General features: G+C 54.6%; 3 protein-coding genes and 1 long non-coding RNA gene across 12 annotated transcripts in view; 2 read left to right on the top strand and 2 right to left on the bottom strand.

Annotated features, from left to right (window-relative positions):
• ST3GAL2 (ST3 beta-galactoside alpha-2,3-sialyltransferase 2) overlaps positions 1-1,018 on the bottom strand; it is a 13,125-nt gene extending 12,107 nt beyond the window's left edge. For both annotated transcript variants that reach the window (XM_042027374.1, XM_042027373.1), the window contains exon 1: positions 936-1,018. The gene's annotated coding sequence lies outside the window, so the exon portion shown is untranslated. The remainder of the gene's footprint in view (positions 1-935) is intronic.
• An 855-nt stretch (positions 1,019-1,873) lies between these two features.
• FCSK (fucose kinase) lies at positions 1,874-9,524 on the top strand. Of its 7 annotated transcripts, none has more exons than XM_042027359.1 (23): positions 1,874-1,976; positions 2,063-2,220; positions 2,337-2,387; positions 2,474-2,599; positions 2,721-2,793; positions 3,066-3,163; positions 3,312-3,392; positions 3,481-3,600; positions 3,782-3,923; positions 4,238-4,365; positions 4,470-4,568; positions 5,017-5,187; positions 5,261-5,328; positions 5,472-5,842; positions 6,098-6,308; positions 6,411-6,577; positions 6,676-6,903; positions 7,035-7,178; positions 7,310-7,429; positions 7,502-7,689; positions 7,872-7,971; positions 8,491-8,714; positions 8,898-9,524. In XM_042027359.1, the coding sequence occupies exons 1-23, from the start codon at positions 1,904-1,906 to the stop codon at positions 9,012-9,014; spliced, it is 3,258 nt and encodes a 1,085-aa protein (XP_041883293.1). In that variant the 5' UTR covers positions 1,874-1,903; the 3' UTR covers positions 9,015-9,524. The 7 variants fall into 7 exon arrangements, with proteins under 7 accessions (XP_041883293.1, XP_041883292.1, XP_041883295.1 ...); XM_042027358.1 differs by having other exon boundaries at positions 4,467-4,568; XM_042027361.1 differs by lacking the exon at positions 8,898-9,524 and having other exon boundaries at positions 4,467-4,568; positions 7,872-7,931; positions 8,491-8,685.
• Positions 9,525-9,837: 313 nt separating this feature from the next.
• COG4 (component of oligomeric golgi complex 4) lies at positions 9,838-24,620 on the bottom strand. 2 transcript variants are annotated; one of them, XM_042027367.1, is made up of 19 exons: positions 24,442-24,620; positions 23,922-24,004; positions 23,127-23,241; positions 22,511-22,685; positions 21,726-21,919; positions 21,184-21,289; positions 19,954-20,111; positions 19,346-19,404; positions 17,778-17,911; positions 17,133-17,251; positions 16,639-16,805; positions 15,835-16,000; positions 14,276-14,338; positions 13,693-13,809; positions 12,012-12,104; positions 11,622-11,705; positions 11,227-11,328; positions 10,723-10,851; positions 9,838-10,511 (listed from the first exon to the last, which is right to left on the bottom strand). In XM_042027367.1, exons 1-19 carry the CDS (start codon positions 24,586-24,588, stop codon positions 10,377-10,379), a joined length of 2,346 nt encoding a protein of 781 aa, XP_041883301.1. In that variant the 5' UTR covers positions 24,589-24,620; the 3' UTR covers positions 9,838-10,376. The 2 variants fall into 2 exon arrangements, with proteins under 2 accessions (XP_041883301.1, XP_041883302.1); XM_042027368.1 differs by lacking the exon at positions 24,442-24,620 and having other exon boundaries at positions 23,127-23,371; positions 23,922-23,990.
• On the top strand, positions 15,996-22,516 carry LOC121664223. Its single transcript, XR_006015898.1, has 4 exons — positions 15,996-16,100; positions 16,440-20,312; positions 20,776-21,327; positions 22,002-22,516. It is a non-coding gene; the product is annotated as an uncharacterized LOC121664223 (long non-coding RNA).
• Positions 24,621-24,782: the final 162 nt, after the last annotated feature.

The raw sequence follows: 24,782 nt of genomic DNA, 5'->3' as shown, positions 1-24,782 counted from the left end.
CGTGACACACGGCATCCATTGCATGGGTAGTGGCAGCCAGGATTTCATTAGTTGCCCCCCCCCCCCCCCCCACAGGAGGGACAAGGGACATCCCCTGCTCGGTGACACAGTTTCCTACCCTGTCCCCAGGGACGCTCAGGCTGTTTGTGAAATCCTGGCTGCCACTACCCATGCAATGGATGCCGTGTGTCACGCAGCCATGTGTCACACTGCTGCTGAGGGACCTTACACTCACTCTGGCACTGGTGGGGACTAGGGCCACTCGCAGCCAGCCCTCCCACCCTGGTCCCCCGGCTCTGCCCTCAACATCCCAGGACACACGGCTGGAGGGGAGCAGCTCCATCAGCCCCAGCCCCGACACCCCTGCTAGGGCCAGCATGCTCCCCGGGGCGAGCACATCCTCCCCAGGCAGCACCCTGGAGCTACTCCCCGTGGCTGGGGCCAGCACATCCTCCCTGGGGACAGCACCTCAGGGCCCGGGCCGGCATTCTGGACCAGCTCAACCTCCCGGGTCTGAACCCAAAGCAACTCGCGTGGATGCTCCCGGCAGCCAGCATCCAGCACCGGGAGCAGCACCCAGAACCCGGACCTGCACCCCGGACAGGAGACAGCATATCCTCCCGGGGCTGTTCAGCACCCATTGCATCCCGGCGGGATGCTCTCAGCCCCGAGACCTGCACCCAGCCCCGGGACCTGCACTCATCACCGGGACCAGCAACCGGGACCACGACACCGGGGATGAACCCAACGCACCCCGTGGATGCACCCCGAGGCCAGCTTCCAGCACCGGCACCAGCCCGCGGCACCGGGGCAGCTCCCGGGCGGGCTCCCCCGCCGCAACCCGCTACCCCCGCCGCCTCCCCGGGACCGGCACCCCGAGCCGAGCCGGGCCGTGCCCGCACCCCCCGCCTCGGGCCCACTCTCCGCCGCGGTACCTGGCTCAGCTCCGGCATGGCCCCGCCGCCGGGCTCACCCGGGCCCCGCCGCCACCGCCCTCCGCGCCGTGCGGAGCCGTGCCGCGCCGTGCGGGGCGGGGGGAGCGGGCCCGGCAGGCTGGGAGATGTAGTCCTGGGCCGCCTGGCGGCGCTTGTGGGACTTGTAGGAAGAGAGAGGGGCCGCCTGCACCCACCCTCCCCACCGGCATCTCAGGAATCTACCCTGGTGCCCAGCCCGGGACTCACCCCGGCACATAGGCACCCCCCAGTCCGGTGCCCAGCATCGGTATCCCCGGTATCCACTCGGAGCATCGGCAACCCCCTGAACACTCCCGGTACCCAATCCGATACCCAACTCGGTAACTACTTCGGTACCCATCCCAGTACCCACCCGGCGCACCGGCATTTCCGGGCATCGGCACCCCAATACCCATCCCCCGTTATCCACCCCCGGTATTCACCTGGCGCGCCGGCATCTCCCGCTACCCTCCCTGGTACCCAATCCGGTACCCACCTCGGCACCCGTCCCAGTGCATCGACATTCCCCAGTACCCAGTACCCCGACAGAACCCCAGCACACAGCGGGCACCCATCCTGGTAACCCACCGGGAGCCGACATCAGCGCCCACCGCCCGGGCACCCCTCCTCTCTGCAGAGAACCCTGTGAGGAGCCGGACTCATTACAGGGGTGACCCAGGGCACTTAGGGGTGCGCACCACCGCCGAGACCCATTTTAGGACAGAAAACGTCAAACCTCCATTCCCCCTTTGCAAGACCCCCGAGATGGGGGAAGGGAGGGGGGAAGCAGCACGGGGGTGCGCTGTGCCTTTAAGGGGGTCTGTGTCCCGCCGCGCAGTACACTGGGAATTGTAGTCCCTCAGTGCCGGGCGCCCCGGAGCGGCAGCGGGGGTTGGACTAAACATCCCAGCAAGCCCCGCGGCGCCAGGCTGGGGGCGGAGGAGGTGCCTATGGCGGCGGAGTGGAGCGCTATTCTCCTCACCTGCCGGCGGGGCCATGGCAGCGTGTCCGCCCTGCAGCGAGGCAAGTGACGGGGCGGGCGCCCTCCCTCCCTCCCTGCCCGCGGCGGCGGGATCGGCTCTCAACGCCGCCCGCCTCTCGTTTGGCAGAGCTGGAGGTGCGGCGGCTGCGGGGCGGGCTGGGCCCGCGCCCCCCCGCGCTGCTTCTGGCCGTGGAGGACCCCTGGGCCCACCTGGGCAGCGGCGGGGCCACCCTGAACGCTTTGCTGGTGGCGGCCGAGCACCTCAGCGCCCGCGCCGGATGCACGGTGAGAGGTGACAGCCTCTGGTGGGTCCGGGAAGGCTGGAAGTCAGGAGGGGACGCTGGAAGTGAGGGGGGTGCCTGTCCTGTCCCCACTGACTCTTCCCTGATGTCCTCTCCCAGGTGGTGACCGCTGACGTCCTGAGGGACGCCCGCATCCTCATCTTGCACATGGTGAGAGCAGACCTACAGCCCAGCATGGGACCTCTCATTGCACCCGCTCCCTCCCGGTGACCCTGCCATATTCTCTGTCCCACCAGGGCCGCGACTTCTCCTTTGACGACTGCGGCCGTGCCTTCACCTGCCTTCCCGCCGAGGAGCCTGGCGCCCCAGCCGAAGCGCTGGTTTGCAACCTGGACAGCCTGCTGGGGACCATGACACACCGGGTCTGTGTAGCCTGAGGATGGGGCCCCGGGGATGAGTTTGGTTTCCAGCAGGATGGGAGCGGTGTTGGGTTCCTGGGCTCCTTTCCTGCCGTACCTGGGCATGTGGTCCTTCTCTTGGCAGCTCTGTGTGGGCTCCCCACCTGGCGTCTGGGTCTGCAGCACCGACATGCTCCTCACTGTGCCCTCAACACCAGGTGGGTGGATACCAGCCTTGCTTTGGTGTGGGACAGGGTTCTTAACCAGCAACACATCTGGTTCAGCCTGTGCCATGCTCCCATGAGGGTGTGGATGTTCAGCTATTGCTGTCCTGTGCACAGCTGGGAGAATCCGTTGTGCCTGCAGTGAGGTGGCCAAGGCTGGATGCTGCTGCCACTTGCGCTGCTGTGGTGCAGGTTTTCAGGCAGTTGTGCCCAGTGTGAGTACATGCACTGCCCCAGTGGGCACTGGTCTCTGTCCCTCCCCCCAGGGATCAACTGGGACAGCTTCCAGGGTGTCCGAGTGATCGCAGTGCCCGGGAGCCCAGCATATGCCAGGAACCATGGGGTCTACCTCACCAATGAGCAGGTTGGGGCAGCTCCCCCTTCAAGAGGCATCCCTTGAAGATGCAGTGGTCTCCAGTCCTGTGATGCCTTGGGTGCTGGGGTCTCAGCACTGCTATGGCTGCTTGGCCTAGCGTTCCCTGAAGAGCTCACTGGGATGGTTTTGCTCCCAGGGGCTGGTACGTGATATCATCTACAAAGGCACGGAGGCCCAGATCCAGCAGTGTGCAGGGCCAGACGGCACCGTCCCCCTGGTACGGCATGACTCAGGTATTGGTGACCCTGCCAGCCCCGTCCTTTGTGTCACCTCAGCTGCAGCCTCAGCCCTGATGTGCCTGGCAGGTCTGTGGGATTGTTTTCTTCTCCTCGGATGCTGCCGAGCAGCTTCTGGCCACCCATGTCATCCCTCCTCTGGATGCCTGCACCTACATGGGACTGGACTCGGGGGCTCCACCCATCCAGGTGACAGCCCCTCTGTGGGGAATGGGACCCTTTGCCACACAGGTGTTGCTGCTGGGCATCTCTTTAGGGTCTATTTGCCCCCACACTTCCGGATTTGGGTGGGAGAGGTAATGGGAGGGATCACCCAGCAGCAGGGTGGGGTTCAGGATGGCTGGACCCAACAAGTCCATTTTCTCCCCAGCTCTCCCTCTTCTTCGACATTGTGCTGTGCATGGCAGGGGGGATGACAGAGGAGGATTTTGTGAAGGGTGGTGGTGATACCAGTGTGAGGAGTGCCCGCTCTGTGCTGTGGACAGCTCTCCGTGGCTTCCCTCTTAGCATGGGTGAGTGCTTCCTTCCAGCTTCTAGTGGAGTGTCCCTGCCCAGGGGGTTGTAATTAGATGATCTTTAAGGTCCCTTCCAACCCCAACCATTTTATGTTTCTATGCTGTGGTGAGTGCATGTGATGTGACTCATTCCTAGGCACTCTTCCCTGCATGGGAAGAGATGGGGTGGTCAGGGCCTGACAGTCATCTCTGGGTCCCCAGGTCCTCACTCCTGACCCCTTCAGCTGGGGATGTTCAGCCTGGCTCACACGAGTGTCAGGCACACCCACATTTTTTTGTCCATGTGCTGAAATTTCTCCTGCCCCCCACAGCCTGCATTCCCAATGCATCCTATGACTACATGACCGCCTCTGCGAGCGACCACATCCGCAGCCTGACTCTCCTGCCTGGCTCTGCCAGCCACCTCCGCTTCTGCAAGACAGCCCATTCCCACGTGGATGTATGTCCTTCCATCCCAGCCTTGCTCATGCGCGTTTTTTGGGGTTTGCTCTGGGCTGTGTGCCCAGACCCTGGTCCCACGTGTCTCTGTGCCCTTGACAGCAGCCCTGTCTCCTGGAGGATGGCTCTTCAGTCACCAACTGCCTGCTGGAAGGAGCTGTGCAGCTGGCAGCTGGCAGTGTCATCCAGCACTGTCACCTCCAGGTACATGACTAGGATGGGGGTGACCCACCGCTCCCAGTGCATCGAATGGGCAGCAGGGTGACGTGCTGCTGCCTAGGATGGAGGAACTGCAGCTGTGAGATTTGGGATGCCCTTCCTCTTTGAGACTGCCTTTTGGCTCATACTGGGCACCCTGGTGGCTGTCACCCTCTGCAAACAAGGGGATGAGACTGTCACCTCTGCCCTGTCCTGAGCTGGGAACCAGGGCAGACCCTCTGCTTTGGGGGCTCTGTTACGGCTGTGAGCCCTGGAGGCTGTCACCTGGCCTGAATTTCCACAGTCCGTGTTTCTGCAGCCTTGTGACAAAATTATGTCCTGCCACCTGGCTTGTGCTGGCACCAGCTTGTCTCTCAGGGTGGTTGTCCCATTCCAAGGTCAGGATTTGGCTCTGGTTTGAGGGCCAGCGATGCCATTGTTGCTTCTTCTTCAGGGTCCCCTGGTGATCGGTCCTGGGTGCCTCCTCTCGGGCCTTGACGTGGGCTCCTCACCAGCCCTGCGGGGCCATCCCCTACGTGATGTTGTCCTGCAGGGCCACCACATCCGGCTGCGTGACCTGCCCTGCCGCGTGTTCACTCTCACTGGCCGCCTCGATGACTGGCAGGTATGGGGGCAGTGAGATGGCACGAGGCTCCCAGTGAAGCCAAGGTGTGACCAGCCCCTCTGTGCCCCTGCAGATCCCTGTGGAAGAGGCCACCTATCTGAACGTGCCCTGGGCTGAGTTTTTCCAACAGACGGGTGTACGGTAGGTGCCACATGTCAGGATGGGAGAGGAGACCCAGCTCCCAGAGGTGTCATGACCACCCCAACCCATCCCACATTCCATCTCCCCTCGTGGAAGGTGTCCTCGAGCCCCAGGGCAGAGCTGATGGTCTCTCCCTCCATCAGGGAAGGGGACCTTTGGGATGCTGAGACGCCACGGAGGAGCCGCTGCCTGCTCAGTGCCCGGCTCTTCCCGGTGCTGCATGCCCGTGAGGCCCTGGGGCTGAAGGATGTGCTGTGGCTGCTGGGCCTGGCCACGGTGGCCAGTGAGCAGCTGGCACACTGGCGGATGGCGTGGCGTATGTCCTGGCAGGAGCTGCTGCCCTGCCTGGACATGGAAGCCGAGCTGGGTGCCCGCCAGGCCCTGTTCTTCCTGCAGGGCCAGTGCAAGGTGCGGCGGGTGCTGCTGGGACGCCAGGACAGCAGCCTCCTGCCACTTGCCCGCAGTGCTGTCCATGAGGGCTACCATGAGGCTATGCTGGGCACACTGGATGAGGGTGAGCTGGACTCACTAGCTGCGTATCTGGTTATCAGGACTGTTCAGTGCTCCCCACCCCCTTCGGTGATCCCCCCTATTTCAGGACCCCATGGGGTGCACCTGCAGGGCATCCAACAAGCCTGGGTGGGTGCAAGCCATGCAAGTCCTGCTCCTGTGGGGACAGCTTAAGGCAGAAGTGGGCTGGTTTGGGGTGCAACCTGCAGCCAGGCTGTGGCTTTGCAGCCTCCTTTTATTTATTTTTTTTATTTTCTAGTTGCCTCCACAGCCAGCGATGCTGGTATTGCAGCACGGGCACTTGCCTGTATTGCTGAGGTCCTGGGCTGCATGGCACAAGGGGAAGGCGGCTTGCGGAGCGGTCCTGCTGCCAACAGGGAGTGGGCCTCAGCTTTTGGGCGCCTGGAGAGCGGGGACATCGCTGGTGGTGTCCAGAAGCTGGCTGCTGAACGCCAGAAGTGGATGAGCCGGTGAGGCTGAGGCTGGCAAGAGGCAGCAGGCAGCTGCTCCATTCCAGGCGTTGGTGCTATCATGGAGATGTGGCAGTGGGCTCAGCATCTTTCTTATCCCAGGCCGGCTCTGCTGGTGAGAGCAGCTCGGCATTATGAGGGGGCCGAGCAGATCCTCGTCCGGAAGGCAGTGATGTCCTCGTGCCAGTTCATCACCGTGGAACAGGTGGAGCTGCCACCCTTGGGGCACTGGGTGCAGGTGGTATGTCCAGCCCGCCTGGACCTCTCCGGTGAGCGCATCCCCCCAGTCAGATGATCCATGTCTCACCCCTGTGGTGGTGGGGGAAGAGTCAGAGTGCCCCCTGAGGCTGATGGTGAGTGTTGGCAGGTGGCTGGAGTGACACACCCCCCATCACCTACGAGCACGGGGGGGCTGTAGTGGACGTGGCGGTGCTGGTGGACGGGTGCCGGCCCATTGGTGCCCGGGTGCGGCGCATTGTCCAGCCGGAGCTGCGCCTCGTCAGCCTCAGCGGGACACCACGGAGCGAGGCAGTGGCAGAGCTGGTGTGCCGGGAGCTGGAAGACTTACAGGATTACTGCCAGCCACATGCACCAGGTGAGGGGTCACCAGCCGCCAGCCTGGCTCTGTACCTGTGATGTCCCTTTGCTGCCAGGGTGGCCCTCTCTGGGGCCAGTGGGATGAGGGAGCAGGTAGCACAGCAGGCATCAACTTCCTTTTTGTTTCAGGAGCCCTGCTCAAAGCTGCCTTTATCTGCACCCAAATTGTGCAGTTCCCCTCACAGACACCCTTGAGGGCCCAGCTGATGGAGAGCTACGGGGGTGGCTTTGAGGTGCACACCTGGTCAAAGCTGCCCCACGGGTCTGGCCTCGGTCGGTTTGCAGGGAAAGGGCTGGGCAGTCCCTCACTGGTGCCTGGGAGTGGGGCATTGCCCTTGCTGCCCCCTGGCCTTCAGGGCCACAACAGTGCCTCACTGCCCTGGCCCTGCTTGTGCTCCCTGCAGGCACCAGCAGCATCCTGGCAGGAGCAGTGATGGCATCCCTGTACCGGGCAGCAGGGAAGGCTGCCAGCACCGAGTCCCTTATCCATGCTGTGCTGCACCTAGAGCAGAGGCTCACAACAGGTAGGACCTGGGAGATTAGCTGACCCACAGGGTGGGGGTCCCAGCAGTGACTGATGACCCTCTGCCCTGCAGGGGGTGGTTGGCAGGACCAGGTTGGTGGGCTCGTTCCTGGCATCAAAATCGGGAGGTCGAAGGCCCAGCTGCCACTCAGAGTGGAAGTGGAGCAGATTTTGGTCCCTGATGGTTTTATCCAGACCCTGAATGATCACTTGCTGCTGGTGTACACGGGGAAGACTCGCTTGGCCCGCAACCTGCTCCAGGTAATGCCTGGGTGTCTCTGGGTGTCGCAGAGTGCCTCTGCTCCCCCTGTGGCCTTTGGTGCCATCCCCTTCACTTGTGCAGCTTTGCCGCCCCAGAGTGAACTGGCACCCGAGGCTATGGGTGCAGCACTGCCTCCCCAGAGCCAGGAGGACAGTGACAGGGACATTCTGGCCTCTTGCAGGATGTGGTGAGGAACTGGTATGCCAGGCTGCCCTCCATTGTGCAAAATGCTGACGCACTGGTGAGCAATGCCGAGGAGTGTGCCCAGGCCTTGAGGCAAGGTGTGAGCCCCTTCCCTGGGCCAGGTTGGCCCTTTTAACAGCTGAAGAAACACAGGGAGAGGCTGTGCAGTCTTGGAGGGGAAAAAGGCTGGGGGATGCAGGCTCTTGCAGCTGCAGAAGCCTCAAATCCTCTCCCAGGCCCACCTTCACCAGGCAATACCCCAAAATTCAGGCTTGAACAAAGATTTTGAAGAAGAGGGGGTTAGACATGCTGAATTTGATTGATTGGCAGTGGGCCATTGGTGACAGGGCTGGGGGCCATGCCTGGTCAGTGCAGCGCGTTTATCTGGCTGCTGCAGAGAGGAAGCTGGAGCATTAAAGCAAGCAAATCCTGCCCCTGTGGAGGATTAAAAATAGCAACGTGACAGGGCTGGGGTTGCCTGCTCGGCCAGCAGAGCTGGGAGGAACTGGAAAAGAGAAGGCAGAATTTAGCTTGGGCTGAGCAGGAGAGCCAGAGATGTTTCTGCCCTTTGGGTGAGAAACAGAGACAAGTAATTTGCAATATTACCTCCTCTGCAGGTGACCTGCTGCTCCTTGGCAAGTGCCTGGACTGCTACTGGCAGCAGAAGAAGTGCATGGCCCCGGGCTGTGAGCCGCTGGCCGTTGGGCGCATGATGGATGCTCTCCGGCCCTACGTCCACGGGCAGTGCTTGGCTGGGGCTGGGGGCGGCGGCTTCCTTTACGTGTTAACCAAAGCCCCTCGGCAGAAAGAGGCTTTGCACCGGATCCTGGCAAACACCGAGGTGAGCTGTGAGCCCCCCACTGCTGCAGGCGGCTTGCAGCAGCCTTATATAGAACATGAGGAGCATCTCTCCCCGCCACACATGGGATGTGATTGCTTCTTGTTCCTGTGCCCTCCCTGGGACCTTGGAGGTGAGAAGGGGTCCTTTGCTAGCTCCTGCCCCAACCTGTGACTCTTTTTCTAGGGACTGGGCAACTTCAGCATCCACAGCATCGAGGTGGACACAGGTGGTTTCTCTGTGGAGGTTGTGGAATGTGGTATGAAGGATGGTGCTCACCCTGGAGGGGACAGGGCTGTGTGAAGGCCTTCAGCCCTGGCCCATTCCTGGCAGATATCTCGAACAGATGCTGGGAAATCCCCACTGCTTTAGGGGCAGCTTCTTCAGCCAGCTCCAGCAGGTGCCTTAGGTCTCGATATGGCCTTTTTGTGCTGCTACTTGCCCCAAAAGCCGGAGCCTGGAGAAGCTGTGACAAGTTGTGCAGGCAGGCAAAACTACCCCTGCTGGGTGGCTTTGCTGGAGGGACAGTTTGCTAGGGCCTCCAGCCTGATTTTGGGGTTTCACTCCAGTTTTTACAGTTTTCCGAAGGGAACAAACTAGCATTTGTGATGCTGCCTTTAGCAGGAACCTTTCTGCTCTTCCAGCAGCAGGGATCCAAGCTGCCTGTTCAGCATGCAATGCTCATGCAGCTGGATGTGGAATCAAGACCCTCTCGTGTCCTCAGGCACTGTTTTGCAGTGAAATAGTGAATAGTGAAAGCAAGTTACTAGTCCCTGCAGTCTGTCTGAATAAAAAAAGCTTGTGTTTGTCTCAGCATGTGTTTGTACCCCTCTGTCCCTAGCAGGGCTGCTCCCTCTCCACAGGATAGCAACGGCCCAGCAATGCATGGGCAAAGCTTTTCCAGGGGTGGGAATGGCAGAACCTGCATGCAAGGGCTGGTCATCCCCCTCCACAGCCCTGGCTGAGGGAGACAGCAGCCACAGGAGGCAGCCAGACAAGACAAGAAGATGCTCTGGATGCCCTGGCACAAGGTAGAATAGAACTGGGGCAGAGCAGAGCTCTTGTCCCACATCTTTCCAGCTCCCTGAAGGCCCACAGCTGAACACACACCACTGGAGACTGCAGCTCAACCAAGCAAGGTTTATTTACACAGTAGCTGCACAGAGCCAGCAGGGGACATAGCCCCGTTTCCTACAGAGGCTTTCTAGTGATTTTCCAAGCACCTTCCCAAGGAAATCACTCCTTCCCCCTTCTGTAGAACAGCCCCCATCACCACCAGGAGAGAGCTGGGGTTCAGCATTTGTGACTCCAGCAGCTGACCCTTAAACTAGGGGGCACAGAGGGAACACAGCTGCAGCAGCAGACCTGCACCTGTCCTGGCCTCCTGCAGGGCAGCAGAGCACATGGAGTCGGGAGCAGGCACTGCTGTGTTCTGAGAAATAGCATCATGCTGCTCTCATCATGAGAGATTCCTCATGTGCCTTGTTTCCGCTCCCATAAAAGGATGGCAGCTCTTCTTACCAGGCCCAGGAAAGCCCTTTGCTCCAAGGAATGTGATCCCCACACCATCTAACAGCCAGCCCCAGGACAGGACCCAGGCAGGCTCCAGAACTGCAACCTTCCTGCTCTTAGCTGCAGTGTGGTGCTGAGCCAGGCACTGACCAACTACAGGCGCAGCCGCTTGATATCCTCACTGCGGAAGTCGATGCGGAGAGCCAGCACCTGCCGGACCTCAGCGGGAGTAAGGCGCCAGGTGAGTGGACCTGAGTTCGGCCCCCAGTAATCCAGGATCTCTGTCACCTGGAAAAAGAGGGGAGCTGTAGGAGATGACTCAGCACAGACTGCACTCACAGGTAAGTTTGAAGTCAAGCACCATCAGACACAGGGCAACTTCTCCAGCTTCTCCCCACCCTGTAGGTGTGATGACATCTGGATGAACTCAGTAAAGCCATGTGCAGTGCAGCTGGTGCTCCCACAATTCCCCAATAGAAGCAGACCAAGCACAGCTCACCCTTTCCAGGTTGAGGATGGTGGCCATCTGGGAAAGACGAGCAAACTTGTCACGGATAGTCCATGTGGTGACTGTGGTGAGATAGGCTATGAGGGACCTCAGCTCCTTGTCAAACTGCAGACCGCCGAGCTGTGGGCACAGAGAGAGATCAGTTAACTCTCCAAGCAGACCCAGAGGTTGTGCCAAGACACCAATTAGAAGTCACAGGGAGGCAGGGGGAGGTCTCTGAGCAGGAAGGTCCCAGTTAGACCACTTATTGCAGATTTAAGTGGCTTATGTTTAGACCCACCTTAAAACCCAGCTCCCTTATTGGTGCCAGCTCTTCTCAGTCCCATAAACAAACCTGCTTTGTCCCTGTGGGTGCTGTTGTAAAAGTGTCCCTGAGCTGGTCACTGGTGCTTGCAGAGTTTCTTTGAGGGTAACATATGCATCTGCCCTGCATATGTCCTTTACTGAGGGTTTGCAGTCAAGAAAGACTAGATGGCAGAGGAGTGTTTTGCTTACCCTGCTGAAGGTGGATTTGAGCAGCACTTTCTCCAGTTCAATGGCTATGAGACTGGTCATAAGACCAGTGAGAGTGTCATAAATCACTGGAGACAGCCCAGCCTGGAAGCAGAAACCTGTGTCATTCTTGTCAGGAAAACTGAGCAGAGGTGTCTAAAACCTAAGGCTAGGAGAGCTTACGAATAAGGACTTGCAGGCTTGGCATGTGGAGAGCACCAGAGAGGTGATCCAGGTATGTGGGGCCTCCAAGCAGGCTTTGAGAATTGCAGGAGAAGGGGGTGACTGGATCCCTAAGAGCCCAGCAAGGCACTGAAGGACACCTCTGCTCGCCAAGCAAGGAAAGAGCTGGAGGATGCCACGTGGAAGCCTGGCAGGCTGCCACCTCCTTCTCTCACCTTGAACTCTGTCATCTGCTGTTCCAGATTGACGATGAACTGCTGGACCCAGGGATCATTGGCCTCATAGTCGCTGAACTCCTCCTAACAGTGAAATGCAGAAAGTGTTGTTTATGTGGCCTGAAGTAAAGCACAGCCAATGGCCCAGAGGACAGGAAGGAAGGTCCCTCCTGCAGCAGCATTCACCCCTTCCGTTTTCTCAAGTTCCTCTCTAGCCAAACGTCCCTTTCCAGGCTCGGCTGCAGAGCATGGTCTGGGTATTTTATTGATGCTCTGTGCCAAGGAAACAGCAGATAACTGAGGGGAAGGAAAGAGCGGTTGCTCTGTGCTGCTGAGCAGAAGGCAGAGAATGCGCAAGAACAGCTGGAAGTAGAGAACACTGAGCCTCACCTCCTCGATGTTGTGGGAGACAGAGAGGAATAGGTTGATCCACGGCTTCACCTGGGGTTTGATGGCTGTGCTGTTGAGCTCATTGAGACCTTCCTGAGGGCGATAGCAAGAAGAGAGGACAGTGAGGCACAAAATCTTTACAACCAGGCTGTCTTGATGCTGCTTCACATTCTCAGCTGGGGAAACCGACCCACAGACTTGCACATGAAACTGAACCCGGAAGGCCCAGACCCCACACTCTTCCGGTGCCGGAAGGCTCTGAGGACACCATGACAAGAAGAAGAGGATGGATGTTGGCCCAGAAGCTGCTGTTGTGCTCACTTTGTGTGGTCTGAAGGGCTTGTGCTTCCCCGTCCCACATAGCTACAGATTTCCTGGCAGGAGCGAGGCATGGGGGGTAGGAAAAAACGCAAACTCCAGCTTTTCCACTCAGCACCAGCCAGGGCACTGTGACTGAACTCAGCTGATGCCTCCCACCTCCAGTGCAGCTTAGCTCAGTAGGAGAATCTAAAAGGAGGATAAAAGCTGTAACCACAGTTAGTTCCCTGAATTAATCATAACCCCAACACATGCCATCTCCCCTGAGCAGCAGGCTGTCAGCAAAGGCTTTTCTGTCCCCTGTGATGAGAGCTCTTAAAGCCCTCTCCTGCCAGCCACCCCTCTTTGGCTCAGCAAGGTGTCATGAAAGCTCACTCAGCATGGAACTGTGTCGGTACCTATTCTGACTGGCATTTGATGGAAGTTTTTAACTAAAACTGGCATTTCTGAGCAGGCCCTGCTGGCAATTGTCCTTTTCTGAGGCAAATTCAGCGCGTGTGTGACTCAGGCAGTGCAGGAGCTTCCTCCCCAGACTCTGGATTGCTTTGCAGCCACTTTTAAAACTGCACTAGAGTCAGACTGGAGAGTTTTACGCCTTACTGATGAGCTCTTTGGTTTTGATACTGACCACAGTCCCCAAGAGGGTTTGCTGGCAGTGCTGAACTGAAGGCATCTGCCTGCCCTGAACTGCAAAGCCAAAAAAAAAATAGCCTGACCCCTCTGTGAAGTACAAAGGCAAACCTGGTTCAAAATATTCTCCTTTGCTTGGTTTCTTTCCACATGAGGTACTAGGTCTTCCTGCTTCTCTCCCTGCCAGAGACCACTGTGAAATTTTAGGACAGCAGGCCCCAGCATGCCACAGGAGGCTGGATTTAGCCAGAGTCTTCTGCTCCATGCTGAGGAGTATTTGCATTTGGGAAAGAAGGAGAAACCTGAGAAAAGAGCATCTCTTCTCTACCAACAGCCTGTCTTCAGCATTACTTAGGCTGTGGACAACTTGACAATGTGCTGTGCCACGAGGGAGAAAGGAGGAGATGGAAATGTCATTAATATTTCTTCTCCTGAAAACGCTGAACCAACTGCAATTCTGTGCTCAGTGAAGATGAATGAAGCAACATTCCTTCTGGCTCTGCAGCTGTTTCCAGTGCTTTTTATGCAGCCGCTGGCTGGTGTGGCTGTATAAACGGGCTGGGGCTCTTTCCATGCCTCAAAGCTGACTGATTTGCTCCCTCCTGCACCCTACCCAGCACTCCTGGAGTCAGACATGGCCTGGCCCTGAGCTGAAGTGATCCCTGCCAGAGTTGTCCCTGAAGACACCAGCAGGCAGTGTTGGAAGCCAGCAGTAATTCAGAGAGACACTCACCTGCAGCAGGTCACGGAATTTGTTGGAGACAGCAGCCATGTCCGAGAGGCAGCTCTCAATCTTGGCCTGTGCTTGCTCACCCCCAAATCCTTGGCTAAGCAGCTTGCTGCAGTCACTCTGCAGGGAAGAGATCCATGAGCAAGCTGCAAATTAATAACCTGGGCAGTTTTTATCCCTTTGTGTTGCTGAGCTCTGGCTGCCCACCAGTGTGTGGGCTAGGTTAGGAGCCCATCTCTTGCTCCTGCAAAGGCAGAGGCTGCTGGCTCCAGCTGTGAGGAGAAAGGACAGCAAGAAAGGAAGCCAGGGGCTGTCTAGCCCAGCACCAGAGAGCTGCAGACTCTCCATGATGCACATGTTATTCCTGCACCAGGTTGGTCAGGCTGGAGGAACTGGTATTGCTGGCTGCTACTATCAGCCGGAAATTGCTCTGCCAGCTCAAAATTGCTTCCCTAAGGCTGGACGGCAAAGACCTCAGGAATTCAGGCATATCAAAGTCCAGATGGTTTACTTGACCCCTGCCCCTGCCAAGGGAGGATATTATAAATTTGATTTGGGAAAAACCAGTAAAGAATAGAGACTGCACCTCCAAAGTCTTCTTTAGGGTCATGATGTTTTCACTGCAGACTTCCACATTGTTTAAGGTCACCTGAAAAAAACCCAAAACCAACCCAAGTTGGATTAAATGGAATTTCCCAGCACTTCATCCCCAAGTCCATACATTTACTCCATGCCCTGCTAACAATACGGACTGAAATGCAAGTAGTTAAGGGACAGAGTTGCTACTGTGAGATCAAAGCACTGCGGATTCACTGAGCTGCATGAAGCTAAACTCCAGCAACTGAGCACATGTGCTGAATCTCCAGCTAGTACAGAGTTCAAGACAGTTTACTCCTTTTCCTCATCATCCTGTTCACAATGTTGCCACGAAGCCCCACTCGTTGGTGATGGATGAAAGCCATAATGTACCCCCAACTTTCTGTAAGTGTCATGAAGAACAGAGCAGGAGTGGCTGTGGGTGATATTTTAAACACTGTGTCCAGAGCAGCAGGGGAGACAGGGAGGCACAGGTAACTAGGCAGGAGGAATCAGCAGCCCTCCTGCCAGATGAGTATCTGTTCTCCACTGAACAGACTGTTCTCTACCTGCTGAAGATGAACTGTCACTATAAGGCTGGGGTTTGTGCAAACAGGGAAATGAGGCAAGGTGACAAGTGAATGAGGAGATTCAGTGGAAGAACTGACATTTTAAGCCCTTTGCTTCAAGAAAGGTAGAAACCTGTAACAAAGAATTCTATGAGATTAAAGAGTTCAGTCTCTCCTGCTCCCTTTGTTGCCTTTTCTCCTCGTGCAGTGAAAGCTCCAAGGAACCTCTTCAGTGCTGGCTGTTCACAACAACTTAGAGAGAGGGAGACGAGTCATGGTGAGCCAGCCCCTCTCCAGTGCTCTCAGTCTCTGCCCACAGGTCTGCTCAAACCTGGAGAGAGCAGAGCCAGAGATGTTCTCCCAGAGAGGTCTTTTCCACAATGCAAAGTCTACACAGCATCCCAGCATGGGGAGGGATGTGTTATGCTGCAGCAGACAGGAGCGACAAGCGGCCCCTTCAGATGCTCTCTGAGGGGTCTGAAATGCTCCCTGTACCTGTTCAAGCATGGACAGAGCTGCAGTTCCGCTGTTAGAAGGCAACAGGAGGATCTTGCAGACCAAGCAGAACAGACAACCCTGCTCTAATGAAAACTCTTCAATCATAAGTGAGGGAGCTGAGCTTGGGCCAGGACTTTTTTATCTGGAGGAAGGTGTGGATGAGATGCTCCCCCACCACCTCTGTGGAGAGCCTGTGAAGAGCAGGATTGGTGGACACCTCAAAAGAGCACAGACTCTTCTCCAGCCCGGAAGGAACTGTCATCACAGCAGCCCAAGAGGCACTCATGGGATCACAGTTGCACAGGCTGGGTGTGGAAGCTCTACAAACCTGAGATGAGGCAGAAGCATCCACCAGACATCCAAAGGCAGGCCACCCACCATACCTCAACAGATTTTCAGGTTCTCTGAACACTACAGTCACACCAATCCTGTTCCCAAGAGTTCCCCATTGTCTTTCTCCCCACCCCAACTCATTCTGCACCAGAACAGCCACCAAACCCACCAGAAAGGACTGCTTGGCCTCGTCGGTGCTTTCAATGCCTTTGGTGTCGAACTTGCCCTGCTGCAGGCTGCTGTGCATGATGTTCACAGCACTGGTCACCCCTCTCTGGAAGTCCTGGAAGGTTGTGGCTGGGAAGCCCTGCTTCAGCTTGTTGTACAGAACCTCCCTATGGGCAAGCAGAACACACCAGGGTTTAGAGCATGCAACAACAGAATTATGCTCTGTGCCTCGGGACAGCATTCTGTCTGAGATGTGACCTGAACAAGGTAAGTCGAACTTCACAGGAAAAAAAAAGGCTGGCAAATATCACCTGACAGCATCTGAAGGCTGAAAGAAAAACATAACCACCCAGTTTCTGAGCTTTCCCAAATATCTTGCCTGCAGCTGCCTGCTGTCTTCAGTCACAGTTCCTCATTCCCACAATGGAATGAAAAACAGCAGGACAATTTCTGCAGTCTCACGCCAAGTTTGAGTCATTAAGTAACCCAGAGAACAACTAGGGGTGACCATGTACCCTCAAGCAGGGTAGGACCCCAGTGCTACATGGCAACTCCATCTCATAGGGATTTTGGGCCATGAGGTTCTTTTTTCTGTTTGTCTTATAGGTGGATCACCAACCACTACTGTGAGGAAAGATGCCCAGATCCAGCTTCCTACACCTGTTACTGCTTCCTACGAGCATCTTCCATGGGGATGACAAGCCAGAGGTTCAAAGGCAAAGAACACAAGGAAGACCATCTGACAGCAAACATTGTTTGCAGAACGTGGAGGCACATTACAGTGAACCTGGTGTATTTTCATTACCTGAAGTCAGACTCCAGCTCGGTGGTGGAGTGGTTGATCATGGCACAGAGACAGTCTATGCTGGAGCTGGACAGAGCACGCCCAATGCACTTCTTCACTATATAAAACACATCATCCACCATGCTGGAGGTGAGCTGGCCCTTCTCATAGCTGTCCATGGCAACAGCCTGCAAAGAAAGCTGTCTCAGTGCCTTGGGCTCAGTCAGCGGCGCTGCCCCAGCAGTGCTGAGAGGCCAAACTGCCCATCTTCCCCCTTCACCCTGAGTGGCTGGCACCCCTCAGACTAGTTTGCAGTAGCCCACAGACCTGGAAGATACCCTGGGGTATGTCTGAAGTCAAAATTCAGAAACAACCACTTGCTTTTCAAGGCCAAGGGAAACAAAAGACTTCCCTGACAACTGCAAACTTGCCGTGTACACATAACCCTCCCTTGGGATGCTCACCAGAGGACTGAGGAGCACACACAGAGAAGCATTTAGGAGGTTCTCCCCTACCTTGTTGACAGTCTCCCTCATGAAGTATTCCTCCATGGTGATGTAGTAGCCAATGAGCTCTTGCATGGTGCAACTCAGCAGACAGTTGTTGAGGAGCTTGTCCAGGTATTTTTGATGCTCTGTGGAACACAAGAGAGACCCATCAGCAGGAACCCAGGGCCAGGAGGCAGCTCCACCAAGTCCCTTGCTGCCTGTCTCATGGGCACCTAATGGACAGACACTTGCCAGGCCCAACCTAGAACAAATCACAAGCCTCAACTGTGGAGCTGAAATTGCTGAGCTGGATATTGCAGGTGACCAAAGTGCTTTCCAGAGCTCTACAGAGTACCAAAACCTCGAGCCTGTTTTTCCATGGCCTCCACCCTTAGGATTTGTGCCTGCAGTGACCAAACAGCTCTTCCTCTCTTTGGGGACTTTAGTTTGTTATACCCTCCAGTCATTCTTAATGTTGGTTTCCCTGTTAGGGGGAACAACCAGTGCTGAAAACAGGTTTGGAAAGGCCAGACTACACAATCATCTTCCACAGAGCACTCCCAAAGTGTCTTTGCAGACCCTGTGTCACTCTGCTCTGCCACTAACTCAGGTATATCTCAATTTCTGGCTTTGATGAGCAGAGCTTATGAGTATTGGTACTCAAGGTGTTACCTTGCTTTACGTCCTCTGAGGCCATGGCATCTCCCACCTCAAAATCAGCTATTATTCGTCTCTTGATGAACCTCAAGTAGAGCTCACTGCGGGCATTCATCAGAGTGACTTCTGTTAAAATAGGGTCAAGCTCCCTGGAAGAAATAGCAAGAATCAAGACAGCAAGACTACAAAAGGAGAGGCACTAATTCAATTCAGTTAAGTAGTGTGTTCTCCATTCTCTCACTATGAGATCAATACTGCCCCTTTCCATCTGTGCCATCGAGTAGCAAAGCTCAGCAGAAAAAGTGGTATGTGCAAAGCATGCACACACAATCAAAATATCCCCCTAAAATCATCTCCCAGGAGGTATCTCTACAATATTGCTTTTTTCTCACAAACTCTACTCCAAGATTTAGCAACACTCCCCCTCTTTTTTCCTCATAGATGTGAGGACATCCACGTCGAAATCACATTGGTAAGGACTGCAAGACTCAAAGCAATTTCATGTAACTTCAAAATGAGCCCTGTTTTGAGTGGGAGGTTTGACTAGAGATCTGCATCAGTCCTTTCCTACCTCAGTTTTTCTACAATTCTGTGAGCCCTATGTTGCTAACGTTAGAAATGCCTGGTCCCTGCCATCTCCACATATGTGTTTTTGTGCACAGATTCATGTGTTTCTCTGAAGATGATAAAGAATCTGTTTAAGCTCAACAGCTCAGGAAATGTGATACAAAAAAAGCATCTTACAATGCAGAACACAGTGTTCAGATCAGAGATGACTATGAAAAAAAGAGAGACTGACACATCAGCTTTTTCATCAGCGTGCAGAGAATTTAACAAATCCTGCTTGAAGCCTCACGGTGCACAAGTGGGAGAAGGAAAGATCATCTTTATTTTACAGATGAAAAAGAAAAAAATCAGAAAACTGGGATACATGCAGAGTTACTCAGAGCAAATAGTAAGTGGATATTACTGCTGAAATAATAATTATGCAGGCTCACAGACAGATCTTCCTTGAAGAACCTAAGTTTTCTTTCAAGGTATGTTTGTAATTCAGGCAGTCCCAGAAGGGCTGGGTGCACTTTCAAATGGCCTTGCTTGAGGGTTATGTAAATATTTATGATAAGAAGAAAAAGAGGGAGTTTAAAGCACTGCAGTTCATTATCAAGAAACTGATGGTACTGAGCTGCTGCAGCAGCAGTATAGATTAAATAAGACCCAAATATTTATTCCTGATTCTGTCACAAATTATCTGTCCAGGGAGCTGCTCCGTTTTGTGGGCTCCAAGGCCATGAAAGAGTAGCGGGCACAGGCAGTTAAAATCTCAGTCCTTCATGTGTGGTGATATTGCCAACCCTCCAGGAATGCTTAGAGCCAAGGCTTAGAAGTAATGACTAAGCAAAATAAAGCCCCACTACAGAAGTTTCCTTTATAGAAGGGCAGTGAAGGGCACCTAACAATTGGATTTTATGAGTTAATAGCTGCAAAGCTTCTGGAAAGAGTGGGAGAGTTATCTAAATGCTAGGTAGTGTTAATAACAACTCAAAAGTGAAAGGTTAGAGAGCATGAAGAGTTTTTCTTTGTACCTTGGTTCAATTTTCTCTGCAGAAGAACTTCTCATCATGCTATTCTGGACTTGCTGGAACTGCAATCACAAAAGAAAGGGAGAGTCATCAGTCTTTGCTGATGACTTGGAGTTACCAGCCACTTCTCGTGCTATAGCCTAAGGAAGTGCTTACTCACTGGGGGTGATAGGCATGCTTTGCAGGAAGCACTGCCAGAGAAGGGAACCACATCAGTTCACTTCCTCCTCCTCCAAGGCAGAGCTCATCCTGCCAGCAAAAGTGGTGGGATGGGACTTGACCAGAGGCACCAAGGTGTGTGACCATGAGACAGTTGCAGCAGTCCTGCATCTAAGCAGGAACAAGACAGTGGGGAAACTGTACTGAAAGCACCCTACAGACCTGCACAGCAAAGAATGACCAGGGGGCATTTACTATGCTCCAAATGAATCCTCCTCTGCATCAGAAAGCACAGCTACAGGCTGAACCCCATCCCCTACCAGGGTAAAAATGGAGCAAAGCAAGGTTTCTCTCAATACACAGGGTCAAACTCTGCTGCCTCTACAGCACTGGGAGCCCCACAGGATGGAGGGCACAGTTGGCTGCATCAGGCAGCCTCACACTGCTCTTACCTGCCTGTGATAGTCCCTCTCCTTGATGAACTTGTCCACCACCTTCTCCACCTGCCGGTCGCACTCCAGCTGCAGGTGCTTGATGAGGGTGTAGAGCCTCCCTGGCCCATAGTAGGTCTCCACGATGGGCTGGTGGGTCTCCACAATGCGAGCAATCCCTGTGGGGACAGGGGAGAGAACCAGCAGTTCCCAGAGCACAGTGGAGCTACACAGGTCCACAGACCAGACCTAACAAAGGATCATTCACTCCACAGATAAAGAGTGCAAATCTCCTGGAGCAGAAGCCATCTCTCTGTCCCGAAAGAAAACTCCTGCCATGCCCTGTGTGCCAGCTGCCCTTCAGCCCAGCAAGATACAAGGTATGAGGCTTCCCCAGGACAAAGCCACACAAGCTAAACCTGGCAGGGGACACAACTGCCACCCAAACCCAGTCTCAGCTTTCAGCACTTGCAAGGTTACAGGGAAAAATCAGCCTAGGGATGGCTCTTGGGCACACACTTGCTGCAGAGAGCAAGCATTAGTGAAGGCAAGAACTTCTTGTAGGAAAAGCTTATCTCCAAGGAAGTATCTCTACAATATTGCTTTCTTCTCACAAGTGCTCTACTCCGAAAGTTAGCAACACTCCCCCTCTTTTGACACTATTGCCAAGAAAGCTCTACTGGCGCCAGGCTGGGAGAGTAACTTGGCAGTGGTGCCGCCTGGAATTAGAGCAGATTTCATAGAGAAGGTGGCTAATCACCATGGGATCTCAATTATGGTCTTTGGCAACATTCCCAAAGGGCATTCACATTCCTTTCTCTCCCTTCCTTGTCTGCTTTCAAGCTCCCATGGTGCTTCTTGAAGAGCCAGGCCTGGAGGCACCAACAGCTGCTCATCCCTAAGGGATCTGATTTGTTTGTCTGGAGAGCTGCAAGTCTGAAGAAACCTCCAGGGAATACCCATTTGTTTTGAGGATGCAGAAAACAGGAAGAGTCTGATACATAGAGGAAACCAACAAATCCTTTGCAAATCCACTTCATGCCTGTGCAAGATGTCCACAGGAAAACTGGTTTATTGTGATGCCCTCTTCTGGCTGGAATAAATTCAGCTAGCTGCGTCCCTGTCCCTCGAGTGTGAGACACCTGTAGCTCAAAGGGCAATGAGGCATTTAAAATTAAAAGCATTTAAATTGAGGGACCGTCTCATCACGGACTATTCGCAATCAATCAGGAGAGAGGAAAGGAAGATTACCTTCGAAGAGGAGTGTCAGGGTGTCTGCAAAGATGACAGCAGCTCGACGGTCACTCATGTCTGTTCCCATCACCAGCTGCAGGTTCTCTTCCGCTTTGTTGGCCACCTGCATGACAACAGGACCAGTCAGCTGAACACCCAAAGGTATTCTTCATCCCACAGGTCCACAGTCCTTGCCCTAGAGAGCTTTCACTGGCCTTCCTAATGCAAGAGCTATTGCCGTATTATCCTCCTTTGAACAGGGATCCTTTCCTCTCCTGTAGAAAACTCAAGGCTTGAGGAAGGGCAGAAACTTGTTCCTCTCTTTCCAGGCTCACTGTATGATTTTTAAGCAAGTGCAGAGAGCAAGACACAGAAGAAGCCAGACGAGCCCCTGGATCTGTATTCAGACACCAGAAAGCTCATCCCAGCATGCAAATGCAGGGAGAGACATGAACTGAGGCCAGTGCTATTTTTTAAGGCTAACAAGCCACTGCCAAAATCTTCCTTCTGTTGACAGAGACTGGGTTTTGTTTTCCCCTGGGTTTCACAGAGCCTGTTACCTGCTTGCAGAGGTACTCAGAGAACTTGCTCAGCCCCTCTTCATGTAAGCCTAGCAGAGGAAAGATCTTGAAGAACCGTTCCACCTGGGGCAGGTCTCCCTGCTTCATAGCTGTGTCAAATTTCTCTGCAACAATTGTCTTCAGACGCTGCTCTGCTTCCTGCAGGAGCTTCAGGTTGGCATCAATTATGCCCCCTAGTCAAAAGCACAGAAAAGAAAGGGAAAAGCAACAGCACAATGTTAGTACTGTATCTAGGGCTGCTTTTTGTTTTTCCAGGAGACCAGCACTGTGCAGTCCCAAGCTGAGAAGGCAGAACGCACACTGGAATTCCTCTACTGGCAAAGACAGACAGGTTGGTGTGTGATATAATGTGATTTTGCATGGAGGATGACGACACATCAACTGGGATTTTCCTCTTAGCAATTTACTCCTTCATTTCCAGTTGCTCTGCTTGGTAGCACACTGTAACACAAGAACAATTCTTGACAGAGCCTTCTCCCTCACTTCTTCTGGTCTGAACATTTTGTCCTTTGCTTAGTTAGCACCTAAAATACTATTACAGCTGTGTGCCAGGAACTGCCCTTCCAATTAATGATAATTCTGATGTAATAACACTTCAAAAATGCTCATCTCTCAGTCAGTCTATAAAATACCAAGACCACTGGCCTGCATTACATCTTCTGCTTTTTCTGTTGGGCTGAGGCAATCTACCATGGGAAATGAGCAGTCTCTAGATATCCACTGGAAAGGTGACTCATCAGTATGTCCTCACAAACAGTGCTTACCTTCCTTGCCCTGGCGACTGAGCTCAATCACTGACTTGTCCAGAGACAGATAGCGATGGATATGAGCTGCTGCCTGTTCATAGTCTTCATTTCTCAGGGCTGTCTGAACTCCATCCATGCAGAACTTCAGGTCAAGGATGTCATCAGCTCTCTGAATGGCCTGATAGAGTCGGTTCTGCAAGAAAGGCAGTCTCCACTGTCCTCAGCACTGTGTAATTGACAAGATTGCCACTCACCCTCCTGGTATTCTACCAGGAGCTGCATGGACAGAAGGGGATGCTGGAGAACCAGCTGCTATACGGAGAAGCATCCCTGGAAGCGTTCAAGGCCAGGTTGGATGGGGCTCTGAGCAACCTGGTCTAGTGAAAGGTGTCCCTGTCAACAGCAGGAGAGTTGGGGATGAGATGAGCTTTAAGGTCCCTTCCAGCCCAAACTATTCTATGATTCTACCACTCTTATACCATGCAATATGCAGGAGCCCAGAAAGACACAGCTAAAATAAAGAACATAGCAGCTTCCAGCCACGTGCCCACTAAAGGAAGGGCACATCCTCTGTGCTGTGAGCACAGAACACAGCTGGGTGGTGACAAGTTCCAACCCCCCTCAGCCCAGTTACCTTGGCAAGGTCAAGCTGACGGACTTTACTGCTGACGTTCTCAGCCAGGTTGCAGGTGAAGGTGACCATTCCTGCCAGCTGCTGGGCATCCCCCTCGATCAGCTGTAGATTAGGGCTGGGAACACACGTGAACGGAGCGTGAGGTGCACGTATTAACCAGTCGGATGGTGTGCAACAGCAGGATGGCTCTTCCTCCAAACACAGCTGGTCCTGTCACAATATTCTCACTCACTTCATTCCCTCCTCTGGGAGCAAAGCAGGAGAAAGGAAGAGACTGACTGCTTTGGAAGAGGCTGCACAGACCAACTGTGCCTTGCTACCACACAGGGCATGAACAAGCCACTGGGCCTTTATGACATTCTCCACTTCTGAAGTGGAGGTGAAGTCTGTAAACCTGTCCTCTGAGCTTCTGCTAGACACAAGGCCATTTAGGATGATTTTCCAGCTGGCCTGCACAAGTTCACCGTAAAGAAACAGTAATATTTGTTCACACCTATAGACAGCCTGACAGAAGACGCCTAATCCAACGATTGATGCTGAAACCTGGCAACCTCTGACATGACACTTCCAAAAAGCTGCTCGGCCTACACCAAAATGGGTCAGTCTGAGTGAGGACACAGCTGTCAGTGCTGCTGAGAAGAACTGGGCACCTGGGGATGAGGATCCAACTAGTGTTCTCTACCACAAACCGATTTAAAGTCTGACATTTTCTGAGAATGGATGTGCTTCCACTACAACAGTGAAAGGAGTATCTGGGTGAAAGGAGAAGGACGGGAACGGGTGGGGAACACTAACCCCATGCGATGAAGAGCAACCATCTTATTCTCTATAGTGCTCTGCTGCTCCAGGAGGGCATCCAGCTCTTCCTGCACGACTTTCTGAAAAAACAATAAAAAAAAAAGGATGAAGGAAGTGTTGTGTGACTTTAGCTCTGCTCCAGGCCAGTGACTTATCAGACCCTATGTCCAAGCCAAGGACACAGAGCTAGCAAGGCATTAATGCTTTCAAGAGCCCATATGACCAATAAATACTTTCTAAGCTCTCTTTAATTCTCTAAATCTTTACGGGTTTGCCATTTGAAAACAAACACAAAAACTCCTCCCCTAGCCGGGCTTCCAGCACACGAGATCCCAGAATCTCCAAGCTGCTCGCGACACAGGGATCCGCGGAGGCGACACCCGCCGCCGGCCGGGCCTCAGGGGCGGCTGAGTCCGTATTAAACACCTCTGGAAAGGATCCAACAATGACGGGCACAGTGACAGCGAGGCATCCGCTTTTCGGGGCCCCGCCGCCTCCCGTGCCCGGCCCCACACACCTCTTCCTCACACAGCCGGCTGTAGGCGGCCTCCAGGTCCGCAAGGTCGGTCAGCGACTGGATCCGCTCCATGGACAGGGCGGAGGCGGCGGGGCCGCCGCTCTCCCCGGGCGGCGCCTTCGGTCCCGGCGCCGTGGCCGCCGCCATCTTGGGACGCAGCTGACGCGGTCGCTACCGCCGTGAGGCCCGTCGGGGCTGTCGAAAGCGGTGCCTGAGCCTTGGCGCCACTGGGCTCCGCCTGGCGGAGAAGGAAGCTGACATCTCCATGCCAGAAGGCGGCTGAGGGTTTACGGGGTGGGGGGGGAGAGGGGGGCTCTTGGTGCAGGGAGCAGCTGCCATAG

Source organism: Corvus kubaryi, unplaced genomic scaffold, assembly GCF_017639235.1.
Source record: "Corvus kubaryi isolate FWS band 111438036 unplaced genomic scaffold, C.kubaryi_AGA036_p1.0 37300, whole genome shotgun sequence".
NCBI lineage: Eukaryota > Metazoa > Chordata > Aves > Passeriformes > Corvidae > Corvus > Corvus kubaryi.
This window is presented reverse-complemented; position numbering and strand designations above follow the sequence as displayed.

Bases quoted from the DNA above. Each gene is read 5' to 3' on its own strand.
- FCSK (XM_042027358.1), top strand. From the start codon at position 1,904: ATGGCGGCGGAGTGGAGCGCTATTCTCCTCACCTGCCGGCGGGGCCAT. The intron at 3,164-3,311 runs GTTGGGGCAGCT...TTTTGCTCCCAG, and splicing joins TCTACCTCACCAATGAGCAG to GGGCTGGTACGTGATATCAT. The intron at 3,601-3,781 runs GTGACAGCCCCT...TTTTCTCCCCAG, and splicing joins CGGGGGCTCCACCCATCCAG to CTCTCCCTCTTCTTCGACAT.
- COG4 (XM_042027367.1), bottom strand. From the start codon at position 24,588: ATGGCGGCGGCCACGGCGCCGGGACCGAAGGCGCCGCCCGGGGAGAGC. The intron at 21,290-21,725 runs GTAACAGGCTCT...GTTGTCATGCAG, and splicing joins CTGAGTACCTCTGCAAGCAG to GTGGCCAACAAAGCGGAAGA. The intron at 10,512-10,722 runs GTGAGCTGTGCT...CTCTTTTTCCAG, and splicing joins CCATCCTCAACCTGGAAAGG to GTGACAGAGATCCTGGATTA.